The 14433-nt window shown below is 32.9% G+C and overlaps 1 protein-coding gene across 1 annotated transcript in view; it reads left to right on the top strand.

The window, feature by feature from the left end:
- FSIP2 (fibrous sheath interacting protein 2) overlaps positions 1-14433 on the top strand; it is an 82325-nt gene that overhangs the window by 18145 nt on the left and 49747 nt on the right. Inside the window, exons 10-14 of the mRNA XM_033112714.1 lie at positions 4386-4498; positions 5306-5348; positions 6494-6600; positions 8736-8799; positions 14115-14172. Coding sequence (XP_032968605.1) covers positions 4386-4498; positions 5306-5348; positions 6494-6600; positions 8736-8799; positions 14115-14172 — 385 coding nt within the window. The remainder of the gene's footprint in view (positions 1-4385; positions 4499-5305; positions 5349-6493; positions 6601-8735; positions 8800-14114; positions 14173-14433) is intronic.

The raw sequence follows: 14433 nt of genomic DNA, 5'->3' as shown, positions 1-14433 counted from the left end.
ACTGGGTTTCTTTAAACTGTTTTTATCTTTTGCCAAATTTCCCTTAAGCAGACCTCCTTCCTCCACAAAGAATGCTGCTATACAAATCTGGTGATTGTCATAACCGTTATTTGTAAAATATATTTACTACATGAGTGTATATCCTTAAACTATATATATATATATATATATATATACACACACACACACACACACACACAAACACACATATATATGTGTGTGTGTATATATATATACACACACACATATATATATACACGTATATATATATACATATAGACAATATGTATAGATACCATTATTAAGATACTTTAATATAACTGATATACAATTGTATCCAGTGACTTGCTTTTTACACTCGGTGTTATGTTTCAGAAGTTTTATCTGTGTACTGTCTGACTCTTCATTGCATTATTGACCCTATCCCATTATGTAAATATACCACAATTTATACATCTGTTTTTCTGTTGATGAAATCAGTATCTATTATTTGAACAATCTTGCACTGAATATTCTTGTACATATATAATTCCTGGTATTCATCGAAAAGAGATTCTCTAAGGGTTGTATGCCTAGATATAGGATTTCTCAGCCATTTTCCTCTTCTGAGAAATTATCTTTTCAAACCCCTGTCCATTTTCCTACTGGGTTGTTTTCCTTATGAATTTGAAAGATGTTTTTAGTCATACTAGACATTCGTTATTATATACATACATACGTATATATATACATACAGCAAATTTCTTCTGATTTGTGTTTTGCTTCTATTTTTATTTTTTTGATGTACAGAAGTTCTTAATTCAATGTAATAAAATTTTACATTTTTTTCTTCATGGTTTCATATTTTGTTAACTTTTATTTGAGATCAATTTGTATGAGTTCTTTTTGAGATGGCAAAGGTATTAATATTTTGTCTTATTTATGTGGCAAATGTTTCCACAGTTTTGTTAACTTTTTAAAGCTTTTCTTATTAAACAGTTCAAATGTAAACAAAAAGCAACAGAACCTAAATGTGCTTAGCATTCAACTTCATCAGTGGAGATATTTGTTTTGTCTAGTCCAGGGGTGTCCAAACTGCGGCCCGCAGGCCAACTGCAGCCCATGATCCATTTTTAACTGGCCCGCAGCAAATTCCAAAAATATATTTAGTTTACTTAAATAAACCAGGTGAGGCAATACGTACTTCACCTCAAGTGAGTGGCCCGGCTGTTTGTATATATTACCATATATGGCCCTTGGTAAAAAAACGTTGAAAAAAGTTTGGACGCCCCTGGTCTAGGCCCTTGATCTTTCCCTGCCCGTATTGTTGTAAAGCACTTCCCACTCATATTAGCATGTCGTCCATCGATATGTCAACATGTATCTAAAAGATAAGGGTCATTTTTTAATCCAGAGCCACAATACCATTATCACATTGCACAAATTAGTAATTCTTTAATGTAATCAAATATTTAATCATTATTTACCTTTCCCATATCATGAATGTCACAAAAACATTTGATGTTACTTCGAACCTACATTGACACACACTGCAATAGTTTCTTGTCTTTTCAGACTCTTTTACTCTATAGGTTCTCTTTCCATATATCCCTCTACCTCCCTCTCTTTTTTTTAATTACAGTTTATTTGTTGAAGGAACAGAGTTGCTTCTCCTGTTGAGTTCCTCACAGACTGGACTTTTGATGATTGGAGCACATAGATAAAACTTCCGAAACATAAAGCTGAGTGTAAAAAGCAAGTCACATAAGACTGGAAACAATAGCATATCAGTTACATTGAAGTTTCTTAATAATAGTGTATATATATATATATTATTCCCCTATGTGGTATAGTTACGTACATGATCTCTTCTGTATTTCCTATAAAATATTAGTTAGATACAATTTTAGGTTCAATTTCCTTAGCAAAAGTGATTTATAAATGTTGGTGTGTGTCTCCATTAAGAGGCATGTAATATCTCGTTTTTCTTTTTGTGATATTAGCAGCCATTTGTGTTCAAGGCCTATATCTATTCAATAATTAGGGGCTGCAAAACTGGGATATTTTGATTCTATAATTCCTTTGTAGATTAGCTGGAATACTTCTATAAAGAGAAACTTCCCCTCAACTACTACTTGGTTACATTGTCGCATAGGATACTTAGGAATGGCAGAAAAATACTTAATATTTTGCCATCATTTACCAGTTTTTAATAGAATGAATTGGTTCAGTAGCATCTTCCAACAGTGAGCAATTAGTTTTGTTTTGTGCCATTATGGATTCACAGATTTAAATAAATTCGATGTGCTTCAAAACATTGCCGTTCTTGTGTTTATTAATGCTGAAATTGTTACTTCTCTGGCCAGTTGGAGCCATTTCAGGATAACTCTTTGAGTCTTTTGTGACATAACCCTAGAGTTTTTTTATTGCTTCCTTGCTATCTGGGAAGACAGGAAGATTACCCAAGCTTATCTTGTACACCTTCAATTGCTTCAAACTCTATTGAGTTTTATTGGCATCTTTGAAAAGATATATATATATAGAGAGAGAGAGATGGACATAGATATAAATATAGATAGACCCTATTTCTGGACATTCTTTTCTGTTTTGTTGATCTATTTGTCTGTCCTTAAATGTAAATTCCGTATTCTTTTAATTACTGTAGGTTTATAACAAGCTTGAAATTTCAAAGTTTGAGTTCTCCAACATTTGTTATGCTTCTAGGGTGACTTATTTATTCTAGGGTCCTTGCATAGCATGCTGGGATTTTATTTGGGCTCACCTTTCATTTCTTGTTCTTGCTGGCTAGGACCTCTAGGATGGCAATGGACAAAATTGTGACTGTGTACTTTCTAATCTCGTTCCAAAACTTAAGGGAAAGGGATCAATATAAATTAGAATATTGGCTCTAGACATTTGAAGATAGCTTTTATCAGAGAAAGGACATAACCTCATATCCCTAGTTCACTTAGAGGTTTTATCATGAATGGGTGTTGAATTTTATCATGTATTTTTCCTGCATCTTTGAGATAATCATCTACATTTTCTTATTGTTTCTCTTAATGTGGCAAATTAGTTTGACTTGTTTTTGAATGTTAAACCAAGTCTGCATTCGTAGGATAAACTTCACTTATTCATTATGAATTACCTTTACTATATATTATTAGTTTCAGCTAATTTTATTTATAATTTTTATATATTTGATCATGGGGAATATTGACTGAGATATTCTTTCCTTGTAATATCATATAATGATTTTGATATCAGAATGATCCTGGTCTCAAAATATGATTTGGAAGAGGCATTCACTCCTCTTCAATTTTTTTGGAAGAGTTTGTGTAGAATTAGTTTAATTTATTCTTAGATATTTGGTATAATTCCAAAGTCAAGTCATTTGAGACTGGAGTTTTCTTTGAGGAAAACTTTTTAATTACATATTTAATTTCTTTAATACATATCAGGGTTTTCATAGTATGTATTTATTCGTGAATGAGATTAAGTAGTTTGTGTTGTTCTTGAAATTTGTCCCTGGCATTTATTTATTTTTTTAAATTATTGCCCATTTTTCCTTTATTATCATTTTTAGTATTATTTATAAACTCTTGTTGTATTGTTATCTCTAATTTTTCTGATGCTAAAAATTTGTGTCTTCTCTTTTTCCTGATCAATCTGGTTTATCAGCTATTTCATTTTCTCTCTTGTTTTTCTACTTCTTTGGTTTTTCACTTTGCTCTTTACCATTTCCCTTCTTCTGCTTACTAAGTATGGACAATATGTGGAAGACTTGAAATGCCAATGCACTGCTGAATGGTATTTAAAATGGTAAAACCACTTTGGAAAACAGTTTGGCATTAAACATACATTTACCATATGATCTAGTCATTCCATTGCTTGGTATTTACCCAATAGAAATAAAAAAAAAATATGTGCACACAAACACTTGTACATGAATGTTAATAAAGGTTTAGTTCCAAGAGGCAGAAACCAGAAACAACCCAAATACAGGTGAGCGGATAAATAATTGGGTCATATCCATACCATGGGATACTTCTCAGAAATAAAAAAGGAACAAATCATTAATGCATGCAACATTGAGTAAAAGAAGCCAAGAGTTCATACTATATGATTCCATTCATATAAAATTCAAAGAAATTCAAGCTAATCTTGTGTGAGAGGTAGAGAGCAGTGTTGTCAGGGGGTGAGAGGAGAGGGATGGATGGATTACAAAGGTGGATGATAAAACTTTTGAGGGTGATAATGTTATTCTGATTGCAGTGATGGTTTCACACTTGTAGACATTTTAAAACTATTCAATTTAAATGAGTACAGTTTATTGTATTTCAGTTATACTTCAATAAGTTGTTTGTTTAAAAAAACCACAGTGTTTCTCTTTCATTTATTTTTAGAACCTAAAGCAAATGCTACTCATCAATTTCTAAGTAGTTCAAAGAATGGCAAAAACTCAGCAGCTCCAGTTGTTTTTCAGTCAGATGCACAACATAATAGTACTGAAGAAAAGGTATAAAGTTGTCTCAAACTTTTATATGGTGATTATTAATTTATCTAGTTAACTTTCACTTCCATGAATTCTATCCTTCACTACTAGCATAGTACTTATTGGTTAGGGATATCGGGGTCTATTCATGTGACCTGATCCCTTTCCCTGAAGCGTGGAGTTACCTCTGTGCTACACTCACTATGTAATTTAGCAGAAACCAGTCCAAGCAAATATTTAGCAATTATAATGATATTAATAGCTAATATTTATTGAGCATCTACTGTTGGCCAAGCCCTGTGGTAAGCCAGAGGAAGGGAAAATGAGGAAATTAAGTCACATAGGATACCAAGATGAATAAGCCATAATCACTTGAAGACTCATTGTCTAGTGGGCTTCATAGACACAGTAAAATGTTATTACAATCAAAAGAGGGTCTGGGGTGATCAATTCTGAGTCTAAGCAATGCATTCATTAAGCATTAGATTGGATTGTAATGGGTTGGTTGTATTTCCCTGAGACAAATTGTATGACTCTAAATTTTTAAGACAACCATTGAATGGATTCTATGATTTAAACAAAATATGGAACAGGAGGAACAAATTTATGCATTGCTACATATTGAACTCAATTTTGAACTAGTTAAATTTGAGATCCCTGTGAAAGATAGCATATGATGTTAATAAGATATAGTCTCCCTGAGACAATTTTCATGAGACAGTGAGGGGATAAAGGGGAAAAAAAATCTTTATTTGGGTGATAGAAAGCAAAATCTTTTTCAGAAGTACTGTTACTCATGAATGCTTTTCTCTTTAATGTTGTACCATATAGAAATATGGAGTGATAAATAAAAAACCGAGTACTGACGAAAGAGGTAAGAAAATGAAAAATATAATTCTTTGGTTATTTAAGTACATAATTATGGTTTCATTATATAGTTCTCCAAGGCATTTGTTCTACCTGATTATAAAAATTATGGTTGTTTAGAAAATAAAGTATGGTATAAATTTGTTTATGCATACAGATGTTATAATTAGCCCAAATATTTGAGTGACTGCTTGATGAGTATGGCTTTTGAAGTTTGCAAACTGTGGAAAAGTTAGGGTCCCTGTTTATAATGATAGGTAAAGTAAGATACTGACATATTGTGGTGTAGTAGGTTATGGTACTGAGCCAGGAAGGTCCCTATGGGGTCCACTGCCATCAATTTCCCATGGAGAATACATCCTATTTCCTACGTAGCCTTGAGCAGAATGTACATTGCCTAAGTTTTTATGTGCCTTGTTAGGGTTCTGGAAGTCACTAAAGATCCATGCACATCCTATATATACACACAGAAAATAACAGACACCTCTATTCAGTGGTCATTCAAATTCAATGTAAAATCAAATTCATCATCTTCTCGATCCTTCTATTTCCCCCGGGAACAAAACCTGAGTTATCTCTGACTCCCTCTTTCTTGTGTTCTGCATTCCAACGTAGTCACTTTCTGCCTAATCTACCTCCTTAACTTATCTTGCCCTCTCTGCTTTACCATGCCCACAGCTTCTGCCCTTGTTTCCTCCATCCTCTACTATTTTAGTACCCTTCCTGCAGGTTTGTCCTCCTGTTGTTAATGCACCATACATTTATTGTGAAAGCAATCTCCCTAAACATAGCTTTGGTTATTCCCCTATTCGAGTCATTATTGGTTTTCCACTGCAGACTGAATGAAATGCGAACAGTTAATTCAGGCTATGGTCTGAGGTTAGTTACAGGGATTAAGCTGCCATAATATTAAATGGATTAAGATCAGAGGTTAAGGATTTCAGACTTGTCCTTGAGAGTAATAGTGAGCCACTGAAAACTTGTGAATATCATAGTATTATTTCAGGTACTTCCTCAACTCAAATCCATTATTATGGTAATCCAGTGATTGTGGGCTCTCAGCAGAGAGAACACTGGGTCAATTCATTAATATTCACCCTCGTTCCAGCAATATTATCTTCTCATATCTAAACGTATCTCTTCTTCCTGTAGGAGCTATGTACATCTCAGCTAAAGATTCAATTATACCAGCTCAAACTTCACCCACAAGAAATATTCCCAGATCTTCACCGTCACATTTTGGTCCTACAAAGCATGAGGTATATAATATTGTTTTTCACCCCAAATGCAAACAGAGTAAATGAGGTACCATCTTATGGTACCTCATCATCATTGGTATAACATATTTTCATTCATAAAGTGAACATACAGAATAGCTTTATTCCCTGAAATTAATCATGCCATAATAAAATTTTAATAGCCTTAGGGTAGTCTTCCTAAATATAGGCTCTCATGATAGTTCACAGTATGTACCTTCAGCCTTAAGAGGAAGTATCAAATTGGATTTCTTTGATTGGGCTTTGACTCGTACTGATGGATTGTTCAGGGACAGCCATACGATCTCTTCCCATTCCATTCTGACCTGTGACCAGTTAACTGCTGGTGAAAAGTTACCAGCAAAGATTCAGGGTTCAGCTGCTGGATGTAACAATTTTTTCTCTATGGCTTTCCAACTTATTATTATGGAAGGCAAAATCACATCTTCAATTCTATTAGTAGCACAGTGTTAATTGGTTCAACTGTGCTAAAGAGTTAACATGGTTTGAAAGAGATTTCAATAAACTAGAAATTTACTAAATTCTTTCCAAATGAATTCTACTTGATTAGCGTAGAAAGTGGCATCATTTTCTGTGATCCCTAATGCATAATATATGGCAGACTACATTATGCATAACTCCTAAAATGTAGTATGTTTACCATAATACACTTATTTGCGGTGGAGTTTCATTACAAATAAACATTTTACAGTTCAATGTTCTATGTCAATATCTACATTAAGTGTGATGAGTCAGAAAAAGATTTCTTAACAACTTTGACATTTGAAGTTGTCATATTGTCCAATAGATTTCAAAGGTTATGTCCTTTACTTAAAAAAAAAAAAAAAGGAAAAAAATAAACTCCTTAAAAAACAGTGCCTAAATTTTATTATTGACCTTTTTTGGGTAATGGGTATATTAAATCCTCCACCCACGTTGATCTCAAATGAGTATCATATGTCCACAAGTATCTAATTTATTACGAGAAATAGCTTTTTATTATAAGTAATCATCCTGTTTTCAACGTTTTCTATATAGGCTTCCTCGGTCATAAAATGTATTTGTGGTGGCTTATGTTTGTCTCTCAGACCTAGGAAGAAAAGAGAAGTTCTTGCCCTGGATTTACCTCTCTGAGCAGGTCGAGTTCTCGGACAGGTCTAGAGAGCTACATCCTTATGTATTCAGGAATCCTGTTCTCTGCCTTCAGTCTCTGCCTAAACTTTTCTATATCGTTAGCTTTGTTAAAAAAACACACCTATGCTTTTGTTTTTTTTTTTTTTGAGTTGACTAACTTCCGTCCTCATCAGTGCAGTTACTTTTGGAATGCCAGTGAATACTATTATGCAGAAAAGTGTTAACGTAGGAGGCTTGAGACTGCTGTCTTTAAAGGGCCTGCTTGCAAGGTTGTCCTTTGGCCAATGTTTGGGAACTTGGCTTTTCTAACATTCCCCAACGGATATGGAATTTTTCCTAACTGAATGGGTGGTACACTATACCTAGAAACTGCGAACAATTTTTGCGGAAATCTGATTTTCTTTTGGGAAGATGGAATCTGGCGATGCTTTGAGGTTGTCTTCATGACCAGCCTTCAGTACAAACCTTGAGTGCTAAGTTCCTAATGGATTTCCCTGGGCAGACACATAGCACACGTGTTCCTGCATTTCTGATTGCTGCAGAAAAGAGTATGTTCAAGCATGTCCTCTCCCAGGAGAGGGAGAACATCAAGAAGACTATACATGGATTTTTCCAGACTTAGCCCAGGTCTTTTCTCTTTACTTATCCTATAGTGTATCCTTTTATTGTAATAAATCTTAGATGTGAGTAAAAATATATTCTGAGTCCCATGAGTCTTAACCAACCATCAAATGTGTAGGTGGTCTTACGGACCTCGTATGACACAACGATGAACATTTGAATTCTGTAAATGATAGATGTATTATAAAATCACAAAATGTATGTACTTCTTAAAAATTGACAATTAAGGGAAGTTCTAAAAATCTGAAATTTCTGTATTTCAAATTTATATATATGTATATATACATATATATACACATATATATGTATATATATTTTTTTTTCCCCCAAACTCTCGATAAAAATACCTTAAAAATGTTTGTTTTGTTGTTTGGATTATACAGAAGGAGCTAAAGGCTGTTCGTAGTGAAAGACAAAACAAAAGATCAAACCACATCTGTGAATCAGGTAAATATCAGCAACAGCTACTGAGTAAATTATGCAATATTTTAATTCATTCTTTCAACTAGCATTTATTGAACTCCTGCTTCATGGTAGGTATGGTGCTAAATAATGAATGAAGAAAACCAATGGTTCTTACCCAGGGCTATTACAGTGAAGTGAGGAGACGGTCATGCCAATAATCACAACCCAGTATTAATAGAGACAGTAGGTGTGTAGACAAATCAGAGCAAGTACAGAGAAGACAGTGCCTAGGTCTGCCTAGAGTAGTCAGGCAAGCCTTTATGAAAGAAACATACTTGAGACATCAAAGAATGAGAAGGAATTTTATGTTTTCATTTGAGAAAGTTGATACTTTTAATGTTAATTATTCTCTTTCTTTGAACATTGAATGCCTTTCCATTTGTCTTAAGTATTGTTTCAGAATGTATATATGACAGATACACCATGTAGATACATATATGTGACACATACACTCTGGAATGCTATATCATTAATATATTCAGATACCATATATGTGTGGATCTGTTTCTGATTTCTGTATGATGTTCCAAAAGTCCAGTTTGTCTGTCATTGCGCTAGTATCACACTCTTGATCCTTCATAAGACTTTGAGATCAACAAAGGAAAAAAAAAAAAACCACTCTCTGCCCCACCTGCCCACTCCTACCACTTTCTTGTTCCTTTCTGGGTGCCTTGGCTAATTCTCACCTTACTTTCCTCAAATAAATTTGAAATTGATTCTCTCTCTCTCTCTCTCTCTCTCTCTCTCTCTCTCTCTCTCTCTCTCTCTCTCTCTCTCTCTCTCTCTCTCACACACACACACACACACACACACTGCTGAGGTGTTGTTTGAAATTGCAATGAAACTATCGATCAATATAGGGAGAATAGGTATCTTTAGAATACTGATTCTCCCCATTAATGTAAATGGTCTGTCACTCTATGTAATGGAAATTACATTTCTTTACTTGTTTTAAGTTTAGTAATTTTCTCCAGATAGCTCTTATACATTTTTGTTAGATTTATTCCTAGGTACTTAATACTTCTGTTGTTATTTAAATGGTATATTATCTAACTGCTTGTTGCTTATAGAAATGTAATTGATTTCTGTATTACGATGATGTGTCCAGCAACCTTCCAAATCTCTAATTAATTCTTCTTCCTTATCTGTTGATTCTCTTGTTTTTTAATATAATCATATCATCTACAAACAATGAAAGCTTTGTTAATTCCTTGTAACCTTATAGTTTTAAATTATTTCTGGCACTCTTCCCATTCTAGGGCCTTCATAGAAATGGCAAATAAAGTGATGAAAGTGGACTTTCTGTCTTCTTTCTGATTTAAAAAAACATATCAAAATTATTCACCATAAAATGATGTCTACTGTAATATCTTGGTATATAACAATGCCAGGTTAAGGAAATACCCTTCTGTTTGGAATTTACTAAGATTTTTTTTTTTTTCAGTGAATGTTGACTTTTAAAATGTATTCTATATCTGTTTACTCATTTTTTTGTTGTTAGAGCAATGATGCATTGCTTGATTAAATTATTTCTATTTATCATGTATTGTTTTCCTCATACACTTTTAGATTAGGGTTTCTAGTAATTTTTAGGATTTTATTATCTAGGTTCTTGAGAGAAGTTGGGTTGCAATATTCCCTGCTCATAGTATCCTGGTCTGTTTTCTTGTCAAGATGACAATAGCTCATGAGTTGCGCTGCCTCTTTTATTATTTTCTGGAAATTTCTAGAGTTGGAATTATATATTCCTTAAATGTTTGGTAGAAATCACTGGCAAAATATTTAAGCTGGTCCTAGGTCTCTTGTGAACAAAAAATTTAAAGTACAGATTTAATTACTTTAGTGATTCAGAACTATTCAAATTTTCTATTTATTTTCAAGTTTTTGTCAAGTTACACTTTTCTTGTAAATTTATTCAATTTTTCTAAATTTTCAAATTTGTTGGCATAAAGTCATCATATATCCTATCCATACAGATCAGATTGCAAGGCAGTATGCAAACGGGTAAGACATATACTCTGACCCCAGACTAGCTAAGTTGAATCCATAACCACTTAAAATTTATGTTTGCCAATTTATTTAACTTTGTTCTTTAGTTTTCCAACTATAAATGAGGATAATAATAGTACATAGTTCATAAGATTACTATAGCAATTCAATATGTTAATATTTGTAAAGTGCTTAAACAATGTGTGACAATTGGTGATACGTAAGAGTTTTAAATGTACTGCAACACTTGCTGGCAACATTTCATTCTTTTCTAAATCATACTAAATTCATTTCTTATTTTGTATTCATGTGCTAGTTTTTAAATTTTAAGCATTCTGGATTTCTAGTTTTATTTTTGTGATTGATTCTAATTTAATTGCTTTATGGACTGAGAGCAGTCTTTATGCTCTAATAAAGAGAGCAATTTATGAAGAATTGCTTATTGGCTTAGCACACATGATGTTTTTTTTTTTTTGTAATGTTCTGGTGGTTGAAAACAATGAATGTTGTCAATTGGGGGTTCAATGTTCTAAAAATTCCCATTCAATCAAGATGTTTAATTTGCAGTTTATTATTTTATATACTTTTTTTTTTTTACTCTTATTCTAAAAATTATTGGACATGATAAGATAGTTCTCAACTCCTCCATGTCGTTCTGTCCATTTTTGCTTTTAATTTGTTGATCTGGGTTATTAGACATATCCAAGGTTATCCTGGTGAATTGGATCTTATTACTTATTATACAGTGTCCTTTTTGTAAATGATGTTTGTCTTAAATTTAAAATATCTGATATCAATATAGCTATATCAGCTTTCATCATAATGTCTTTATATGTTTAGATGTGTCTCCTGTAAACACTCTTCCCTAGATTTTGCTTTAGTTTTATTCTGTCTTCAATTTACTACTTTTAACTGAATTTTAGCCACTTATATTTAGTTAATTATAAATTGTTGGAAGATTTTTTACTGCCTTATTTGTACTTCAGTTTGTCCTTCTTTTTAGTATTTTATTCTTTTCTTGCTTTTAGAGTATTAAATTTATTTTTTAATTCAGTTTTCCTTCTACTGGTTTGGAAATTGTATACGATATATTTCTTTTGACAATAGACTTAAATTTTAATAGATACTTAAAGTAAAAGTCAGAGTTAGAATAATTTAATCATTATATCATATTTAACCAACAATTTAGTTTTGAATTTTTACTACCTAAATTACGTTTTCTATTTTTTATCCAAATTTTATTTATATTTACCACGTGTTTACCATTTTTTGTTTACCATTCCTTTTTGCATTTTATATGTTATAGAATAATTGCATTCTTCCTGAATTACATGCATTCTTTAGAAATATTATTAATGAATGCATTTTGGAGTAAACTCTCAAAGTTTTATTTGATAAAAACTGTATTTTACCCATATTCTGGGATATAATTATGGCTGGGTTTACAAGTTCTTGGGGACAGTTATTTTTTCTTAGCACTTTATTTTTTTTTCTATCAGAATACTTTTTATTATACAGGTGTCATATACACAACAATTCTTTAGGGAATTTACAGGCACAGAGTTCAATTCTGAAATTCCGCGTCACCCACACACATGTACTGTGCACTGATCTTTGGCTGAGCCCAATAGGAATGAGACACTAATTATGCTTTTGAACAGAGTTTCAATTAAATAGGTATTTGTGTCAAGAAGAGGTCCCAGGATCCTCTTAATTCTTCATACCCTGTGTATCTGTCAGCCTTTATGCCACTTTAAAATATGTCCTACCATGACTCTTCTTCCTCTATCCATGCTAAAACCAAGACATATAGTTTATTTGTACTGCTACCTCTGTGGCATGCCTTTTTCTAGACCACTCTTTCTCAGAATGTAGTTCTTTGGGTTCCAGTATATTTTTAGGGGCTCTTAGTTTTAATTCCCCATTTTGTTTACCCTTGATATCCTGTTTTAAACCTCTAATCTGCTATTACGTTTGTAGTTATGGCCAATACTCATAACAGACATCAGCTTTAATACTGTTACCACCAGATTTGTGTTCCCCCAATTTTTTACTCTCAAGGATTTCCCTTACCTTCTTACTAAGCTTAGCTATTTTTAAGAGGATGGTTGTAATGTTTTATACATAATTCTAGGCAATTTTTTTTTAGAATATTCATTGCAGCTTATTATTAGAAACTGTAGAAGAGGTAGAAGAGGTTTTTGTTTGTTTTTCTTGTGCTTTTAAAATACTATTGTTTTCATGATTAATTTCTCAGGTCAGTGCACTCTGAATTCCCATTACTTCTTCTCAAACTGAACACACACAAAAAACATATCTACAGAAACAAACTCAGAAAGGTTCATAGGATTTAAGTAAGAATTTTTATACACATCATGTGTACCTATTTTTCACTCATTTATTGGAAGAAACAAGAGTAACCATTTAAACTTGACTTTGAATTGGCTCTAATTACCAATACTACTTTCTGTAACCAGGACATTCTTTCTGTCTAAAACTTGTATTCATTGTATATTTGCATAATTGACACACTAATCCAGTGTGCCTGTAGAGATGTTCTGCAAAGACTCCCTGTGTCATCTGCATCCCGAGTATTCAAAAATCCAGGAATGGAGTCTTGTTGACAATATTTAAGTGGGAAAAGACTGACAGACAAATCAATGAATAAATGTTGAGGAAACATACTAATTAAATTATGCATTCAACAAATAAACCATTTAAATTATGCATTCAACAAATAAATCACATTAAATAATTTGTGTTTAGTGGTAAATTTATATCATAGTCTGAGAGACAGAAGAGTAAACTCAATTACAATGTAGCATTATGAGTTTTAATAGAAACATACAGCATAGGTAAGGAGAAATAGAGAAGGATATTTACTTAGCCTTAGGCAAGTTGCAAGGAAGCTTTTTAGAGGACTTAACACAAGCTGAATGAGACCTAAAAATCAGATGTTAAAAGAAGGAACGAGGTGCTCCAGACAAAGGAAATGGCAAAAACAAGAGCCCAGAGGCATTGAAAACATGGTATATTTAGGAAATTATATGTCATTCTGTGTGTCTGGACCACAGAACCGATCTGAAAGAATAGCCAGAGAAGACCCTGGATAGGTAGGTAAGAGCATCAGATTGTATCGATTGTTTTATGCCTTGCTTAAGAATTAAAACTTCATGGTAGAGTCTCTGGAGACTTTTAACCAAGGCAGTGACAACAGAGAATGAAGACCTACTAGAGGATATTAATGACAATTTTACAAGTTGCTGGGGAAGGATAAAATTAATTATAATTTTCTTTTCCATAAATAGGACTTCAGGCTCCTGCCACAGCCCAGGGAATTTTCCCTTCTCATATTTTCTCAAATACGTAAGTATCTTAAGGAAATTAATGTGTAATTATAAACTAATATTTTAATAATTCATGAGCTCTATTCAACAGTAAATGATATGTGGGATCCTTCATTCTTGTAGTTCTACTTGGAATTAGTGAAAATTCTGTCTTCTGCAAACTCTCACCACTAGGTTTCAGCTGTAAGATAGACAAAGCACATGTGTTCTTCTCTATTTCCTTATCCCACTGTGGTTCTATACTTCCCCTACATTCAGAGTCATTATGCCACTTTCAGTA

The sequence above is a fragment of the Rhinolophus ferrumequinum genome, chromosome 8 (genome assembly GCF_004115265.2).
Source record: "Rhinolophus ferrumequinum isolate MPI-CBG mRhiFer1 chromosome 8, mRhiFer1_v1.p, whole genome shotgun sequence".
Taxonomy (NCBI): domain Eukaryota; kingdom Metazoa; phylum Chordata; class Mammalia; order Chiroptera; family Rhinolophidae; genus Rhinolophus; species Rhinolophus ferrumequinum.
This window is presented reverse-complemented; position numbering and strand designations above follow the sequence as displayed.